The following is a 19,386-nucleotide window of genomic DNA, read 5'->3' on the forward strand; positions in this document are numbered from 1 at the left end:
ATGGCCGTGTCCTGGCATCTGGATCAGCTCTGAAATAACCTTGTCCAGAGGCATTGGACTGGGACTCAGCAGAGTCCTGGGATCCAGCAGATCTCCGACTGCTGTCTCGCTTGGATGTTCCTGCCTCCACCTGATGTCCATCGGCAACTGTGTGGTGCTCACCAGATTGTGCCCCTGAAGCCTGCCCACTGAGGTGTGTGTCTCTGCGCAGGTGGCAGCTGGGGGTGCCAGCTGTGATGCCTCGATAGTGGTCTCCTCGGAACTCTCTTCTGAGGTGGTCTTTTGGGTGGCAGGAGGGGAAAGACTCTGAATGGCCTGACCCCATCAGATGGAGATCATGTGAGACAATGGACATGTGGTCAGTGAGAGGGAAGGACCATTTTGTCTAACGTGAACAACTCATTTGAGACAGGTTATCTGGGTGAAGGGGCAGTGGATCCTCACCTCTATGGCGCAGGCCAACCCATTCCTCATAGGCGGTGAGACTCCAATTCTCTGTTACTCTCCTCCTGTCTTGGCCCTTTCCCGCTTATTATGGGCTGCCTTCTCCTGCGGGGACAAACAGAGGGCTTTGTGAGCCGCGCACTTGTTGGATGAGGGGATGGAAAGCAGGTGATATGTGTGGGCAGCACAGCTGGACGTGATGGGGTTGTGCTGGTGGGTGCCAGGAGGTGCTGAGGAGTAAGCACAAAGATCGGTTGTGGGGAGGATGCGAGGTGTCAGCCAGAGATTTGATGGGGGATGGGGGCGGGGACCACTGCCTCCCAAGCTGTATTGGTGACCCTGCTGCTGGCCCTCCAACACCTTCAGGGGAACAGGATGTCCTGTCTCTCACCTACGGTTTCGAGGAGCCTGGCCAGATCGGGATCCCCAAAATGAGGAGCAGGATTTGCGGCTTGTGTGTTCATAGAATTTACAGTTCAGAAGGAGGCCATTCAGTCCATCGAGTCTGCACCGACCCACTTAAACCCACACCTTCACCCTATCCCCGTAACCCAGTAACCCCACCTAAACTTTTTGGACACTAAAGGCAATTGTTATCATGGCCAATCCGCCTAACGTGCACATCTTTGGACTGTGGGAGGAAACCGGAGCACCCGGAAGTGCACCCGGAGGAAACCCACGCAGACACGGGGAGAACGTGCAGACTCCGCACAGACAGTGACCCAAGCCGGGAATTGAACAGCGGACCCTGGAGCTGTGAAGCAACTGTGCTAACCACTGTGCTTCCATGTTGACTGGGTGTGAGTGGTGAGGGAACATTTAAAAACAGCTCCCCTTATTAGCAGCAAGACAGTGAGGCTTGAATCTGGCGATTCAGGTGGCGAGACAGCATTAATGGCGAGAAGCTCGTAAGGGCTCATTTCTGCCACTAAGTGGCGTTGAATACGGGCCACGATCTCGCCAACGTGACCGTCGAGAAACACCCTGTCAATCGTGCCCAAAATGAAATCGCATTAAATCGAAATTTCCAGTAAATCGCACCGCAAACATCTGTCCAATTCAGCCTTGAATATATTCAATGACCCAGTTCCACTGCTATCTGGGGAAGATAATTCCAAAGACTATAAGAAATTCCTCATTATCACCAGCTTACATAGAAGGCCCCTTATTTTTAAGCAGTGATCTGTTCCAGATAACCCTTGCCTTGCAGGATAGCTTTGATACATTTATTTCAGCGCCAAGCTTTCAAAGTGAGCAAATAAATGGCTCAACATGTATCACAAGTGCTCACGAATGGGGTCAAGGCGGTCACTTTTGGTCCTGAAAAGTGCTGGGTCCACCTCCCTGGAAGTGGAAGGCATATCAAAAATTTGTTGAATGCACGATGAAAATCTTCAGCAGCATGCCTCTTTACACAGCAATAATCAAGTTGTTTACTACCGAACAACTGTACGAATAATGAAGTCCTGCATCCAATCGTGGCATTTCTAAATCCAGTCCTGGATTTTGAATTTGCAATCTCCTTATCACGTAAAACTGAACTTTATTCCCCCTCATGGCTTAATGTCTGATGGGCGAATGGGCTTGATTTGTTCTGATTCATTCTGATAGGAGCAATAATTTACATTTAAACATGTAATTTGACAAGTCAGTGTTGGTTATTTATGACTCTACACCATTCTGGATCGGCAATAATGCAGCTCAGGCGTGTGTTTATAATGTTCCTCTTTTGTCAAAGGGTTGCCAGTGACAATGTGCTGATCTGGCCTGCAGAAGCTAGTCACTGGATTAATTTAAAACCCGTCATTGAAGAGCTGATCGAGAGGGGCCATGACATTACTGTGGCTGTACATACAGCTGCACTCTACATAAACTATTCTGAACCCTCACCCATGAAATTTGAAGTATTTGATGTACCGTTTACCAGCGACACATACAACGATCTTCTGAAGAGCTTTCTGCACTTCTGGCTCTACGAGAAACATCATTTATCCTTCTGGGGTGGATGTAGAAGATTCGCAAAAATCATCGCAGATGCAACAAAACTGAACAGACAGATATGTGACGGAATCATCAAGAACCATAAACTGCTGCAAAAACTGGAAGAATCAAAGTTTGCAGTTCTGCTGTCTGATCCGATACATCCTTGTGGTGAGCTTCTGGCTGTAAAGCTGGGAATTCCCTTTATTTTCACTCTGAGATTCTCCTTCGGGTCTGCATTTGAGCGGCTCTGTGGACAACTGCCTGCTCCCTCTTCCTATGTACCTGTTGCTATGTCAGAACTTTCTGATAAAATGACATTTGTTGAGAGAGTTCAAAACATCCTTTACATGAACATGTACGACCTGATGTACCACTGGTTCTGGCGTGAATGGGACTCGTATTACAGTGAGGTTTTAGGTGAGTTTGAACAGTTTATTGTACTACAGCAAAAAGGGGTTGAAATTCTGATTTGTTCCGTGAGGTGCGATTGTGAGCTCTGTCATTACTGAAAGATCTCACTGTGGTGAATCACAGCAGCGTAATTCACACTGTATTACACATGTTGTACCATGTCTCGGTAAGCTCGACACACAAGCAGTTGCTCTGCTCTGCCACTAGAGGGAGATGCACTGGGAGTGTACGGGAGTTTATACTGGGCTCCACCCTTGGTTCCTCCCCCTAACCGGAAGTATAAAGGTTGATGCTGAGAGCCTGCCTGCCAGTTCATCTGGAGTTCATCTTGTCACAGGCAGGCTCTGTTGTAAGACGATTAAAACCACTGTTCGCTTCTAACCACGTGTCGCGTGAATTGATGGTCTCATCACTCGCCAAAGAAGAAAGGATCAGAATAGAGGAGGCACTGGAAAAACATACATGCCCCTTCGTGTTGCAAGCACTTCAATATTTTCAGTAAGTTCAAGAAGAGCTTTAGAAACAATTTAATCTCTGCTTTGCACAGAAATGTTGCAGCCAATGGGAATTCAATGCAATATTTCCATCAAAGCTTAAACCTGCAGTTAGTGTGGGAGAGTGGCATTTCCTTTCCCATTTCAAGAGGGAATTATGGGTGAAGTTCATTAGTATCTCCAGGGATTTACTCCCTTTAGGACCCAGTGCAGATCCTTTGGGGCATAGTGAAAATGTAGTCTCCTGTGGCACACGCTGTACATCATCTGTTCGAAAGACCAACGACACCAGTATAGCTTGGGCTGTCGCCAGCCTTCCCTTCCTGGTCTCATGGGCAGCTGGGTCCTCAGGGTGTGGGGCGGGACCCAGAACATGGACCGCCATCTTGAGTCTCTGTCAACACTGCTGCCACCATCTTCTCTGGAGTCTGGCTGCCTGGCCTGCCAGCAGCACCACGGGAGTAGCTTCCGCTGGGTCCAGGATATCATTAATTCAGGGTAACATCTGTAAGGAATTGGGAGAGGGTGTGAGACTGACAGTCAGCAGTGCCTTCCTCCCTGGGACCCTCCATGTCCCCCATCGCAATCCCCCACCCTCCACTCCCAACCCCCTACCATCCGACAACTCCTGCCTCTGCACGGAAGGCTGCAGCATGGGCCCCTGTTCACCAGACACCACATCCATTACCCCTGTCACCTGCATGTAACGTTACCTGGACTGCGCACTGGTCCTCTCCCCGGTGCAAACACCCACCCTCAGGTCGCCGATATGACACCAGTGCTGGGCCCAGCACTGGGTGTTCGGATGTCGGCTGCTGCGTCTGTGGTATTGCCTCCAGCAGTGTTCAGGCACAGTATCCAGGCATCACAATCTGGTTGGGATACAAGGCAATGACCCCCACATGCTACATGGCCTGCCCAGCCATGTGGGTCCACTTGGAAGGTGTGAAGTGATCTCTTAACTGCGATTGTCAATTCCCTATTAGCAATAGCCTTCAGCCGGGCGGCCAGAGGTCACCACGGTCAGTGGACATTGGATGGTCAGTGGGGCTAGAGCTGAGGTTGCCCTGGAATGGAAACACACGGTCCAGAGGTCCCAGAGATTGACATGGCGCACACGTGGGTGCTGAGATGCCCCTTCCGATGGCAGGCCACCTCAACAGGGATAGACCCCACGGGGGCTCCACCTCCGAGCACTAGGGCAGCAACCCAAGTGCCCCCGGCCTCTTTGCCTGGGAGCAAAGATGGCTACTCACCTCCTCGGGTCCTCGCAGCAGACCTTCTGCCAGTTTCACGGTTTTAAAAGGTGCCCGCGTGACCACTTGCTGGGGAGTTGGTTAGATCACTGGAAACAATTAGATAGGGGGTCGCCCCTGTTCATTGTATGGAGATTGGGCTTAAGTGGTGGTTATTGGTTTCTCACCGCGCTATGGTGGGATCCGTATTTTGCTAATGGGGGTGAGCCTGTGAAACCACAAACAGATCGGTGCCCGGAGCGGTTCTCAATTTTGGCCCCTCTCATGATTTAGCGGCCTCGTCACGCTCACGTTTAAGCGCAACGTGGCCATTAAATTGTGCCTTGAATGGAGAACATGTGATTAAGAGGTTTGCAGATGACACAGAAATTGGCAATGTAGTTGATAGCAGGCAAGAAAGCTGTAAACTGCGGAAGACATCAATGGATTGGCCAAGTGGGGCTAAAAATGGGAAGTGGGATGCTATCAGGAGAAATCTTTTTTTAAATAAAATTAGCGTATCCAATTCATTTTTTCCCAATTAAGGAGCAATTTAGCATGGCCAATCTACCTAGCCTGCACACTGTTGGATTGTGGGGGCAAAACCCATGCAAACACGGGAAGAATGTGCAGGCTCCACACAGACTGTGGCCCAGAGTTATCAGGAGAAATCTTAAGTAATGTACTTGCGGAAGACAAACAAAGTAAGGGAATACCTTATATATGATAGGAAGTAGAGAAGAGGAAATTGTGCATGACCACAGCTCACTGAAGGTTACACGACTGGCCATCATCTCTTGTTCAGAAGCCTCCACACCTATTATGAGTGACTCTATGGTTCCCAGGTGTATCTGCTGATACTGCTGACAGCAATAGTTTAAAAGGTAAAGTCGCCATAGTCCCAGATGACCATAGGGTGACTGGTGGTGATTAAACCTGAGGATCACCACACCGTAGGCAAGTGACAGGGTTGAGAGGGCGGGGCCTTCATGAATAACCTCAACTGGTACCGGAATTGAACCCGTGCTGCTGGCCTTGCAACACGAACCAGCCGTCTAGCCAATTGAGCTAAACTAATCCCCAACAGTAATAGCAGCACCTTCTTATAGTTCAATGTCCTTCAGTCAGGCCACATCTGGGTCTGTATTTGTGCCCCTTTTGATGTAGATCTCTTTGGATTGTCACAGTCCGTGTCAAATGTACAGTGTCACAAGCGGTTTGCGGTTGTTGCAGTGCAGTCGGTGTTTAAAGGGAACCATAATAGAGCGTTTGAGCAGCAAGTCAGCCATATTACTTGCCCCAACTGATTAGCTATCAATTAGACCCACTCCTCTGTACATTAGAACATAGAACATAGAACAGTACAGCACAGAACAGGCCCTTCGGCCCTCAATGTTGTGCCGAGCCATGATCACCCTACTCAAACCAACGTATCCACCCTATACCCGTAACCCAACAACCCCCCCCCCCCCCCCTTAACCTTACTTTTATTAGGACGCTACGGACAATTTAGCATGGCCAATCCACCTAACCCGCACATCTTTGGACTGTGGGAGGAAACCGGAGCATCCGGAGGAAACCCACGCACACAGGGGGAGGACGTGCAGACTCCACACAGACAGTGACCCAGCCGGGAATCGAACCTGGGACCCTGGAGCATTAACCTGCCAATGTTTCCTTGTCAGGTTCACTTTTGAAAGTTAACGATTGAAACCAGTCCCAATCCGAATAATTCATAATCCAGTCCAGGAATAACCATTTGCCTCAACCATAAAATGCAGAAGTGTGCCTTATCCTCCAAATGGTTTGGATTTGTTCTGACTTATAATGCTGGGAGCAGCTTCCTGTTGTGTTCGTAAAGGTGGTTTTGAAGGGTGTCAGAGCCATTTCTGGTGGACATTATGCAGCTCAGACATTTGGTTGCGGTGTTCCTCTTTCTCCGGAGCGTGACCAGTGACAATGTGCTTATCTGGCCTGCAGAAGGCAGTCACTGGATTAATTTAAAAACAGTCATTGAGGAGCTGATCGAGAGGGGCCATAAAGTTACTGTGGCTGCATATTCTGCTGCACTTTACATTGATTATTCTGAGCCCTCAGCCGTGAAGTTTGAAGTATTTGAAGTCCCATTTGGCCCTGCATTATATGAAGATTTTTTGAAGGAATCGATGGCATTCTTCATGTACGAGAAACCTTATTTATCTTACTGGGCCGGGTACAGAAGATTCTCAGCGATCATGGCAAAAGGAATAAAACTGAACAGACAAATCTGCGAGGGAATATTACAAAATCACAAACTGTTGCAAAACTTACACGATTCAAAGTTTAAAGTTCTGCTGGCTGACCCTCTCCATTACTGCGGTGACCTTTTGGCTATGAAGCTGGGAATTCCCTTTATTTTCACTCTGAGATTCTCTCCAGGATTTGCCATGGAGAGACTCTGTGGACAAATCCCAGCTCCTCCTTCCTATGTACCTGCAACTTTGTCCGAGTTTACTGATAAAATGACCTTTACTGAGAGATTTCAAAATGTTCTGTACTCTCTCATGTACACTTTGATGTGCAATCAATTGTGGCGCGAGTGGGACTCGTATTACAGTGACGTTTTAGGTGAGTTGGAAAGTGCATTTCCCTTTATGAATGTGATGGTGAAATTATACTTGTAGCTTTTAGAATCACAACCATGTCTGCGAGCCAGTCCCATAAATTCACCAGTTTTAAAGGCTTGTGATTATTGTTGTTTATGTTAGCAGAGAGGGGGCAGTAACCTGGTAACTTTAAAATCGATTTAAGAACGTTATCAATTAAGCATATGCATGATTTCAATATGCAAATAATTAACTACATTTATATAGCACCTTTTGACATCTTCAGCCCATCGCGAAGCATTTTACAGCCAATTTAGTACTTCTGAAGTGAAGTCACTGTTCTAATGCAGGATAGATTGCAGTAGGTTTGAGTGTGATGCCAGAACTTCAAAATAACTGGGGAGATTAAACACAGGCTGGGTGACTGCTTCGCTTAGTCTGCAAGCATGAACCTGACATTCCTGTCGCTTGCCCTTTCAACTCTAGCTCTCTGTGGTGAATGTAATATAGATGTATATATGTTAATTCACACTGTCTTTGTTAGCGCATTAGCGCTATCCTAACACTAGGGGGAGTAGTGCTGGGAGCACTCAGAAACTTGTACTGGGCTCCACCCTTGGCTCCGCCCATGACTCCTCCCCCTAGTGCAGCTGTATAAATACCCGTGTCCAGAGTCAGCCTGAGTTCACTACGAGTTCATCGACAGCTAACAGGCTGGCTCTGAAGTAAGTCGATTAAAGCCTAGATTCACATCGGAAACACGTGTCTGGTGAATTGATGGTTCCATCACTCTCATACCCACATATCTGTCCTTGACCAGTTATAGCGAAGCCTAACAACCCCTCAGGGACAGCACCTCAGCTTCTGATTAGGCACGGTACAGCCTCTGAACTCAACAATACTTCCAGCAGCTTCAGACCATGAACTCTCTCCACTATTTTTTTGATCTGACTTTTTTTTCCACAGAGCCCTTAACTATACAGCCGTGGAAACCATCCATGCCAGCCTGAGGACACCCAGGTTGCCTTTCTAATCACACCTTCCTGCCCCCGGTCCATAGTCCTGTAGTTTACAGCACCGAAGGTGCACACCCAGGTACTATTTATAAGGGTTTAGGGTCTCTGCTTTCACCACCAACTAGGGCAGCAAATTCCAGACATCTACTATCGGCATAAAAACGTTCTTCCTCATGTCCCCTGCACACCTTCTCCCACTTATCTTGAATCTGTGCCCCCTGGTTCTAGAATTCTCCGCCAGGGGACACAATTTTATCCTGCCCATTCTAACTCTTTCCCTCATAATTTTGTACACCTCAATTAAGTCACCCCTCAGTTTACTGGTTTTCCACTGATTTATCCTCTAGCAGTGCTGGCCAGTCTACCTCAACCAAGTCCCTTCTCATTCCTGCAAAATTTGCCTTCCCCACTCTGTTCAAAACTTTTTTACTTTTGAGAGCAGAGCTGGGCTGAAAAATGGCAGATGGAGTTTAACCCTGATAAGCGCGAGGTGATTCATTTTGGTAGGAAACATTTGAATGCGGATTACAGGGTCAACGGCACAGTTCTGAGGAATGTGGAGGAACAGAGAGATCTTGGGGTTCATGTCCACAGATCTCTGAAGGTTGCCACTCAAATGGATAGAGCTGTGAAGAAGGCCTATAGTGTGTCAGCGTTTATTTTTATTTTTTTAAAAATAAATTTAGCGTATCCAATTATTTTTTTCCAATTAAGGGGCAATTCAGCGTGGCCAATCCACCTACCCTGCACATCTTTGGGTTGTGGGGGTGAAACCCACGCAGGCACGGGGAGAACGTGCAAACTCCACATGGACAGTGACCCAGGGCCGGGATTCGAACCCGGGTCCTCAGCGCCGTAGGCAGCAATGCTAACCACTGTGCCACCGTGCTGCCCGTGTCAGCGTTTATTAACAGGGGGCTTGAGTTTAAGAGCCGTGGGGTTATGCTGCAACTGTACATGACCCTGATGAGACCACATTTGGAATATTGTGTGCAGTTCTGGCCACCTCACTATAGGAAGGATGTGGACCATTGGAAAGGGTGCAAAGGAGATTTACCAGGATGCTGCCTTCACCCACTTACTCTTCTTCGTTCCCAAGACTAAGTCTCGAAATGAATCTCCTCTCATTGGGTTTGTCACTAATTGGTTGAAAATTATTTCCTGGACACACTGCATGAATTTTTCTCCCTCAGTGCCCCTTATAATGTCTGAATCCCAGTTGATATTGGGATAGTTAAAGACTCCCACTATTTTTGCCCTCTTGTTCATACAGGCAGAAAATTGCCCACATATTTGATCTTCTATCTCCCATTCACTATTTGGGTGTCTGTAGTACACTCCCAGTAGTGTCACTGCCCCTTTTTTTATTTGTAAGCTCATCACAGAAATCCTCATTTGTTCACCCGTTTAGTATATCATCCCTTTTCACAACTGGAATTAATTCTTTAACCATTAGTGCTACTCCCTACACCGAGTATTTTTAAATCTCCCATTCTATCCTACCTGTAAACTCTGTATTCAGGGATATTGAGTTGCCAATTTTGTCCCTCCTTTAACTAGGTTTCCGTTATAGCAACGACATCCGGCTGCCATGTGTCTACCTGTGCCTTTGACTTATCTACCTTGTTTGTAATACTCCTTTCATCTGATTTGATTTATTTGTTGTCTCCCACCATGTACCAAGGTGCAGTGAAAAGTATTGATCGCTCCATACATTAATACATAAAGCAAACCATAAATACACAATGTAAATGCACAAACGTAAGACAATGGGTGAAGCAGACGGAATATATTGCTACAACTGTAGAGAAGATGCGTAGAAAGATCAGTTCAGTCCTAAAGCGGTCCATTTAGGGCAGCACGGTAGCATGGTGGTTAGCATAAATGCTTCACAGCTCCAGGGTCCCAGGTTCGATTCCCGGCTGGGTCACTGTCTGTGTGGAGTCTGCATGTCCTCCCCGTGTGTGCGTGGGTTTCCTCCGGGTGCTCCGGTTTCCTCCCACAGTCCAAAGATGTGCGGGTTAGGTGGATTGGCCATGCTAAATTGCCCGTAGTGTCCTGAAAAGTAAGGTTAGGGGGGGGGGTTGTATGGTATAGGGTGGATACGTGGGTTTGAGTAGGGTGATCATTGCTCGGCACAACATCGAGGGCCGAAGGGCCTGTTCTGTGCTGTACTGTTCTATGTTCTATTTAGGGGTCTGGTAACAGCAAGGAAGAAGCTGTTTTTGAATCTATTGGTGCTTGTTCTCAAACTTTTGTATCATCTGCCTGATGGAAGAGGTTGGAAGAGAGAATAGCCTGGGTGGGAGGGGTCTTTGATTATGCTGCCCACTTTCCCAAGGCAGTGGGAGGTTTAGACAGAGTCAATGGATGGGAGGGGGGCTTGCATGATAGACTGGGCTGTGTTCACGACTCTGTAGTTTCTTGTGGTCTTTGGCTGAGCAGTTGCCATACCAGGCTGTGATGCAGCCAGATAGGATGCTTTCTATGGTGCATCTATAAAAATTGGTAAGAGTCAATGTGGACATGCTGAATTTCCTTAATTTCCTGAGGAAGTACAGGCGCTGTTGTGTTTTCTTGGTTCTAGCGTTGATGTGGGTGGACCAGGACAGATGGTTGGTGATGAAAGGATGGTGAAAAGAAGTATTTAGATGTCCAGTTTGTACCAGCTTCCCCAGAACCGGACCCAGTGCCTCAAGAATCTAAATCCCTCTCAGCTACACCATCTCTCCAGCCAGGCAATGCCAAGGCTATGGGCTAAGTGCTGGAAAATGGGATTAGAATAGTTAAGTGGTTGTTTTTGACTGGTCTAGATGTGATGGGCCGAAGGCCTTTTTCTGTGCTGTAGACCTCCATGACTATAATGGTTCCAGGGATGAGGAACTTCAGTCATATGGATTAATTGGAGAAGCAACGATTGTTCCTCTAGGGGGAAAAGGATGGCTGAGAGATTTGAGAAGAGTTATACAAAGTCATGAGAGGTCTAGACAGAGTAGAAGAGGAGAATCTGTTCCCATTGGCAGAAAGGTTGAGAATCAGAAAACACCAATTCAAGGTATAATGAAATGACCATTAAAAGGGTTTTTTTTGCCTCTGCTTTTCTACTTTCGCATCAGGTAATGGCCTTTGGTTGATTGGAGATTGTAACTTTTAGGTGACAGAAGTTGTATTTGTTCTTGCCTGGCAACAAAGGCAGCACCGTGTTGGCAGGTGTCACTGGTCAGTTCAAGGGTCAGTGAACAGTGAGGTGGGAGCAGATGGACAGGAGACTTGTCTCCATAGAGCTGTCATTAGCTCTCTGCTGCTGAGGGGGCTAGGGCTCAGAGGAATCCCAGGAGCAGTATTTGCAGGGTAAAAGTTGGATAGTTGTGGGTCAGCGAAGCCCAGGAGCAAGACTGAGAAGCTGGGACTGTGCCTGCGTTTAGACGCTAGAACGTGTAGCCTGGCCAACACAAGGGTGTAGTCTAGGTGCAGGGTCAGGTCAACTGGAAAAGAAGAAATAGAAGGCTGGACCTAGAAGCAGATGCAAGAGAGATGTGGAAATATGTGCCTCCTGGGTTCTGGTTGTACCCTGTGGAACTCGGGTGGAGTAGAGCTGCTGTCAGCTGTGGATCAGGCTCGCTCTTGGAAGAAGAGGGGCGGAAGACCCATCCCCAGCAAATGAACGCTTGTTGGAGCTTTAAATGGTTGTGGGGCAGGCAGTATGAGCAGGAAGGTGTTCTGCTGACTCCTAGGATGGTGGGAAAAGAAACCCTCTGTCCTAAAAATCCTGGCCCAAGAGTTCAATGCGTTTGCAAAAGAAAAAGTAATTGACTTGTTGGTTGCCTTTGTTGCGCTGGTTCTGGGTTTTTTTAAGCGAAATAAATAAATTTGGAGTACCCAATTCATTTATTCCAATTAAGGGGCAATTTAGCATGGTCAATCCACCTACCCTGCACATCTTTTGGGTTGTGGGGACGAAACCCACGCAAACACGGGGAGAATGTGCAAACTCCACACAGTCAGTGACCCAGAGCTGGGATCAAATCTGGGACCTTGGTGCTGTGAGGCAGCAGTGCTAACTACTGCACCACTGTACTGCCCATATTTTGTTCTGTTCTGATTGATTTCTTGATAGGCATAGTTCTTTTTCCAATTAAGGGGCAATTTAGCGTGGCCAATCCACCTACCCTGCACATCTTTGGTTTGTGGGGGTGAAACCCACGCAAACACGGGGAGAATGTGCAAACTCCACACGGACAGTGACCCAGAGCCGGGATCAAACCCGGGACCTCAGCGCCGTGAGGCAGCAGTACTAACCACTGCGCCACCCTGCTGCTCCCACTTGACAGGTATAGTTAAGTATAACTAGTATGAGTAGTGAATAGAGTCTTACAGTTAAGTGTCAGCCCTGGCTCAGTAGTCACATATCTCTGGGCCTGATGGGTATGAGATCTAGTCCCACTCCAGAAAGTTGAGCATGAAACCTAGGCTGGCACGAGTGGAATACTGAGGGAGTGCTGCACTGTTGGAGGTTGTGGGCCCGAATGTACGGGACTCGGTGACACGACAAAGCCAGTAAATCTGCCGAGAGGCCCGCCGTGAGATTTACCATGCCGGGGACAATCTAACGATATCTCGCAAGACTTTGCGATTTGGATCTCGCCCTCACTGGGCGGGATCCAGATTTACAGATTTAAGTGAGCAGTTATCTTCCCTTAAATATGTTTACTCCGGAGTCTCCCAAGGCCTAGGATTGAACGCCCGTGCCTGGGAGACCTCGCCATGCCACTATTTAGCACCGGTTTACACAAATGTGGACTAGGCATAACAGCACTTGGAGAGGGGGGTGGTGATCTCCCAGGTGACCAGAGGCTCCTGGATGGTCAGACTCTGGGCAGGTGATACCCTGACATCCCCGATGCCAGTCTGGCACATTGGCACTCTCATTTGACACCCTGGCACCATGGCACTGCCAGGCTGGAAGGGGCATTGCTGGGGCACCAGGATGGCAGTGCCAAGATATCTGGGTGCCAGGTTGCCCATACCGGGGATCGGGCCTGGGGGTGCTTAGGAGGTGGTGTGAGGGGGGGACTCGAGGTCCCCCTAATCGGTAGGTTGGGGCATTAGGTTGGGGTCAGGTGCTGCGATGGAGGTCAAGAGTTCAGGGCAGCATTTACAAATGGTGCCCCAATCTCATTTTGTGTGCAAGAAATAAATTTAAGCGCAGCCTCCTCGGGGCTTTCCTCACCGAGGCCCCCAAAAACCCCCAGAATCCTGTTTAATAGCGGGGTGGTTCTTGGCACTGCATACATCGAAAAACACCCCGCTAAACACACCCAAATTGGGACTCTTTTTTCCCCGTTAAATTGCGTCTCTGTCTTTTGGGTGAGACTATAAATAGAGACCTTGGGTACGAATCTCCCAAAAAATTATGAAGTGTAATTTTGGGCAGAATTTGCGGGGGATTGCCGCTGGATGTTTGGGCACGATCATAATCACAGTTCACTCAGAGTTGTTTTTTAAAATAAATTTAGAGTACCCGACTATTTTTTTTTTCCAATTAAGGGGCAATTTAGCGTGGCCAATCCACCTAACCTGCCCATTCTTGGGTTGTGGGGTGAAACCCACGCAGACACAGGGAGAATGTGGACAGTGATCCAACACCGAGATTCGAACCCGGGTCCTCAGATCCGTAGACAGCAATGCTAACCATTGTGCTATGTGCCTCCCATTCAATTCATCCAGAGTTAGTTATTTTTTGGAGTATGGGCAGATTCTCTCTGAATTATCCAACGCCGAAATCAGGAAACGTGATTGAGCGGAGAATCGGTTCCACTGGGGCGAATTCCCGAAGGCGAGGTTCACTTGTGCTTTTAAAAATTGAGAAACAGATGCTGTGGCTGAGGAGGGAAAGAGTGTTGGTAAGAGTTGCGACCGTGGGCTGCCATTCCTGGTTGGGCTGCCTGTGGGTGGGGGCTATGCCAGGGCCAGGAAGGGGAGATGCGCTGGACATAGAGCATACTCTAGCATTGGCATGCCAGCTGATGGTACCCCTGCAACGGGGACTGGAGCCAGGGCCCCCATGGTACCAGGCACCGATGGTTCTTAGAGACCGACTTCTTAGAGATCGGTGCGCCCTTTATTAACGATGCTCAGATGTCAAAAATAAATCGATGAACCCCACACTCCCCACCCACGGACATCACAGCCCCCAGCAGATGAGCAACACCCTCAACCCCGGAGGGGCAACCTCTCCCCCACCACTAAATGTCCGCGACAAAACGCAGGAATGAGGGAAACCTGGTTCCACCCCCATTCAACCTCGCATCGGGGCATCATCCCTCTCCCTCTGAAGTGAGCATACCCTATGGGGGGTTTGGGGTCATTGACGGACCCCCCCCCCCCAATACCTTTAAGGTCAACCCCACTTTTCCGACCTCCCCCATTCAGCACCCCCCCCCCCCCCTGCTCCGCACAACTTTCTTTCTTTATGTATTCCCAAGCATCAGTTCTTTCCACAGTGTCCAAATTCACATCAGACAGCAGGGTTTTAATGTTGTAGATTTAACTTGATGTCAAGTCGTGAATAACAAAACTTGGATTCAATCACAGCATTTACTGAATCCAGTCCGGGATTTCGAATTTGCTGTGATCCAGTCCGGGATTTCGAATTTGCTGTTACTTTATTACGCAGAGCTGAACTTTATTCCACAAAAGCTCGATAGCCTCTTGGCGGACTGATTTTACTTGTTCTGACTCGTATGGATAGGAGCAGTGGTGTGATGTGAATATAAAGTTTATGATTTGAGCTGTGGGTTTCCGACTCTGCACCTTTTTGCATGGGCATTATGCAGCTCAGGGTGGTGTTTACGGCGTTCCTCTTTCTCCGGAGCGTGTCCAGTGACAATGTCCTGATCTGGCCGGCAGAAGCTAGTCACTGGATTAATTTAAAACCCATCATTGAGGAGCTGATCGAGAGGGGCCATAAAGTTACCGTGGCTGTACATACTGCTGCGCTCGCCATAAACTATTCTGAAGCCACAGCATTCACATTTGAAGTGTTTGATGTACCGTTTACCAGGGACACATACAAAGATTTTATGAAGGACCTTCTGCACTTCTGGCTTTATGAGGAACGTACTTTATCCTACTGGGATAGATACAAAAAATTCGGCGCCATCGTGGCAACAGGAACAAAACTGAACAGACAGATCTGTGATGGAATAATGACGAACCACAAACTGCTGCAAAAACTGGAAGAATCAAAGTTTGCAGTTCTGCTGTCTGATCCTGTACATCTTTGTGGTGAGCTTCTGGCTGTAAAGCTGGGAATTCCCTTTATTTTCACTCTGAGATTCTCCTACGGGTCTGCATTTGAGCGGCTCTGTGGACAACTGCCTGCTCCCTCTTCCTATGTACCTGTTGCTATGTCAGAACTTTCTGATAAAATGACATTTGCCGAGAGAGTTCAAAACATCCTTTACATGAACATGTACGACCTGATGTACCACTGGTTCTGGCGTGAGTGGGACTCGTATTACAGTGAGGTTTTAGGTGAGTTTGAACGGTTTATTATACGAGAACAAAAAGGGGTTGAAATTTTGATTTATTCCGTGAGGTGTGTGTTCACTCTGTGAGATCTCACCAAAGAAGAGTATTTAGAATGGATCAGAACAAGAGGACGCATTGGAAAAACATACATGTCTATTGGCATGCGCACACTTTCATCTTCACAAAGTTCCAAAGTCCTTTAGAACCAATGAAATCACTGTTGCTTTAAGGGCAACTGCTGCAACCAATAGGAATTCAACCTATATTCCAGCCAATGCTCTAAATCCCAGACATTGGCAACGTGTCAAGATAGTATTATGGATAATTTCAATGGGCATTTCTGGGACTTCACCCCCTTTAGGACCTCAGTGCAGCCGTGACCCTGGCTTTGAGAGATAACTTTCCCCTCTGCTGCACTCTATGACAATAAGGCAGGATGCTACGTAGTTCATGGGCATTATCTTAATTAATCAAAGTGAACATCAGTCTTAATAATAATCTTTATTGTCACAACTTCATTATATTAACACTGCAATGAAGTTACTATGAAAATCCTATAGTCATCACACTTTGGTGCCTGTTCGGGTACACAGAGGGAGAATTCAGAATGTCCAATTCACCTAACAGTCTTTCGGGACTTGTGGGAGGGAACTGGAGCACCCGGAGGAAACCCACGCAGACACAGGGAGAACATGCAGACTCCGCACAGACAGTGACCCAAGCCAGGAATCACACCTGGGACCCTGGAGCTGTGAAGCAACAGTGCTACCCATTGTGCAACCATGCTGCCCTGTTATGATCAATAAAAACTTTGAGAAATAAACGGGAAAGTGAACTATACCCAATGTTTGGTAGATCACCCCCGAATTCTGGCAGTGAGACTGGAGTTAGTCCGATGGCTTATGTAATAATTGCTTCCCCCCTGAAATACATTTTTGCGTCACTTTCTTTTAACTCTTCTTTGAACAAACCTTTTAAAAACAATTTAGAGTATCCGATTTTTGTTTTCCGATTTAAGGGGCAATTTAGTGTGGTCAATCTACCTAGCCTGCACTTCTTTTGGGTTGTGGGGGTGAGACCCATGCAAACACGGGGAGAATGTGCAAACTCCACACAGACAGTGAGCCGGGGCCGGGATCGAACTTGGGACCTCAGCGCCATGAGGCAGCAATGCTAAGCACTGCACCACCATGCGCCCCTCTTTCTTTGAACAAACTCGTTTAGATTTCCTGACAGCTTCTGAGAGTGTTCAACTCCAGCAGCCATTTATGTAACCTTACCTGTGATTCACATTCATTTTAAAATCATAGAATTTGCAGCGCAGAAGGAGGCCACTCGGCCCATCGAGTCTGCACCGGCTCTTGGAAAGAGCACCCTACCCGAGGTCAACACCTCCACCCTATCCCCATAACCCAGTAACCCCACCCAACACTAAGGGCAATTTTGGACACTAAGGGCAATTTATCATGGCCAATCCACCTAACTTGCACATCTTTGGACTGTGGGAGGAAACCGGAGCACCCGGAGGAAATCCACGCACACATGGGGAGGATGTGCAGACTCCTCACAGACAGTGACCCAAGCCGGAATCGAACCTGGGACCCTGGAGCTGTGAAGCAGTTGTGCTATCCACAATGCTACCGTGCTGCCGTTCTGGTTCATCTTTTATCCATTAATGTTTTAAAATATTTTAACCTCCTATATGTTTACATGGGTTTTTCGGTTTTATATGATCAGCATCAAAATAGTCAAATTTCTGTATTTACTTAGGATCTGAATGATGTTGGCAAGGCTGCATCTATTGCCCATCCTTAGTTGCCCATTGGGGTAAAGGGGATGATCCATCTTTTGACAACAAAGTGGTGCTTAGTTCACCCTTTTGTCTAAGTCTAGGAGGAATAATGAAATGGGCCTTCTATTGTCCAACATCCCTATTGGTCAGGCTTATTATGTTTTGATGCAATTTTTGAATAATTCAGTTGTTTGCAATTAGAATGTTGGTATCTGATTCATTTATCTGGCAGTTGAGTGCAATACTTCATTGGCATTAACACCATTGCATAAATTGACTTTAAATCCTTCCTGGAGCCAAAAAATTAGCATCTTAAAACATATCAATAAATCTGTAAATATATTCACCTCAAACAAAATCCCCCTTCTCTGGAATAAAGTGGCTGCAATGAGCATTAAGGAAAATAAACCTTGATATGGAACTTGCGTGAATGTTGTTCTGAAAGGTTTCCTTGAGGGAAATTAAAGGATTGTTAAAAATTGCATTTTGAAGCGACCTGAGGCCGCACTGCTCAGCACCAACTCAGCTTAAAAAAAACCTTGCCATCTCAACTTTGTACATGAACAAGAGTGTGTGGTAGAGGAGGATTGGCGGCAAAGGAGCGGGTGAAGAGGATATTGCTTCTCAATTGTGTCTTCAACATTAAAAACCTCCAGTTGCACATTTAACTGATTTCAATTGACACATTCCACTCTTAATGGGGCAATAAGCTGACTTTTCTTGCACAACACTGATGAACAGATTGATATGTGTTGAATCTGCTTCAGTATGTGTGGAGTAAGGACAGCACGAATCGCTCAGAATGGTTATGTAGTGACATTGTGTAGGATGGAATCGAACATGCCAGTTGATCACCTTGGGGAGGCGATGGCGTAGTGGTATTGTCACTGGACTAGTAAACCAGAGACCCAGAGTAATGCTCTGGGGACCCAGGTTCAAATATCACCACTGCAGATGGTGAAATTTGAATTCAATAAAAATCTGGAATTAAGGGCAGCACGGTGGCGCAGTGGTTAGCACTGCAGCCTCACGGCACCGAGGTCCCAGGTTCGATCCCAGCTATGGGTTACCGTCCGTGTGGAGTTTGCACATTTTCCCAGTGTTTGCGTGGGTTTCACCCCCACAATCCAAAGATGTGCAGGGTAGGTGGATTGGCCATGCTAAATTGCCCCTTAATTGGAATAAAAAGTGAATTGGGTACTCTAAATGTAAAAAAAAGAAAATCTAGAATTAAAAGTCTAATGTTGGCCATTGGTGATTGTCATAAAAAGCCATCTGGTTCACTAATGTCCTTTTGGGAAGGAAATCTATTGTCATTACCTGGTCTGGCCTTCTCGTGACTCCAGACCCACAGCAATGTGGTTGACTCTTAACTGCCCCCTCAAGGTCAATAAATGCTGCTATGCCAACGTCCCATGAACGAATAAAAAAAAAACATATCAGCATTCTGTAGAACGTCTACATTTCAGATTCAAACTCTTGTGATTTCACAGAGGTCATTCATATCGGTATGCCACATCATATGATTATCGCCTTGACAAAACAGGTTGAAGTCAAGGTGAAAGTTTAGCTTTCTCTGGACTTTGCTTAATCTTCAGCGTAGCTTAGTGGTGTATAATTGCTACGGTACTGGTAGGATTCATCATTACACGGTGATAAAGTTGAATAAGTGAATTTGAATAAGGGAAATTCCAGCACAGATTGAAGCCGTTCAGCCTCTCCAAATTAGTTTCATCTCCCGTTTTTTCCTCTTAGCCCAACAAATTTCAGTTTCAAATATACATGTCCAGCTCTCTTTTAAATGTTACTAATTGACCTACTTCCATCACTCTTTCAGACAGTACAGACCAGATCATATTAGCTCACTGTGTATAAGATACTCCTGGTCTTGCC

General features: G+C 47.1%; 1 protein-coding gene across 7 annotated transcripts in view; it reads left to right on the top strand.

Annotated features, from left to right (window-relative positions):
- Positions 1-19,386, top strand: part of LOC119970193 (UDP-glucuronosyltransferase 2A1-like) — a 119,324-nt gene that overhangs the window by 42,991 nt on the left and 56,947 nt on the right. The window contains exons 1-2 of one of the 7 annotated variants that reach the window (XM_038804430.1): positions 6,383-7,174; positions 15,078-15,704. The exons of 3 other annotated variants lie outside the window; for them this stretch is intronic. In XM_038804430.1, coding sequence (XP_038660358.1) covers positions 6,469-7,174; positions 15,078-15,704 — 1,333 coding nt within the window. In that variant the 5' untranslated portion in view covers positions 6,383-6,468. Of the gene's footprint in view, positions 1-2,069; positions 2,845-6,382; positions 7,175-15,077; positions 15,705-19,386 lie in introns of those variants that run through there. 3 more of the 7 variants (XM_038804431.1, XM_038804424.1, XM_038804427.1) reach the window with 3 other exon arrangements.

This window comes from Scyliorhinus canicula, chromosome 8, assembly GCF_902713615.1.
Source record: "Scyliorhinus canicula chromosome 8, sScyCan1.1, whole genome shotgun sequence".
In the NCBI taxonomy this organism is placed as follows: domain Eukaryota; kingdom Metazoa; phylum Chordata; class Chondrichthyes; order Carcharhiniformes; family Scyliorhinidae; genus Scyliorhinus; species Scyliorhinus canicula.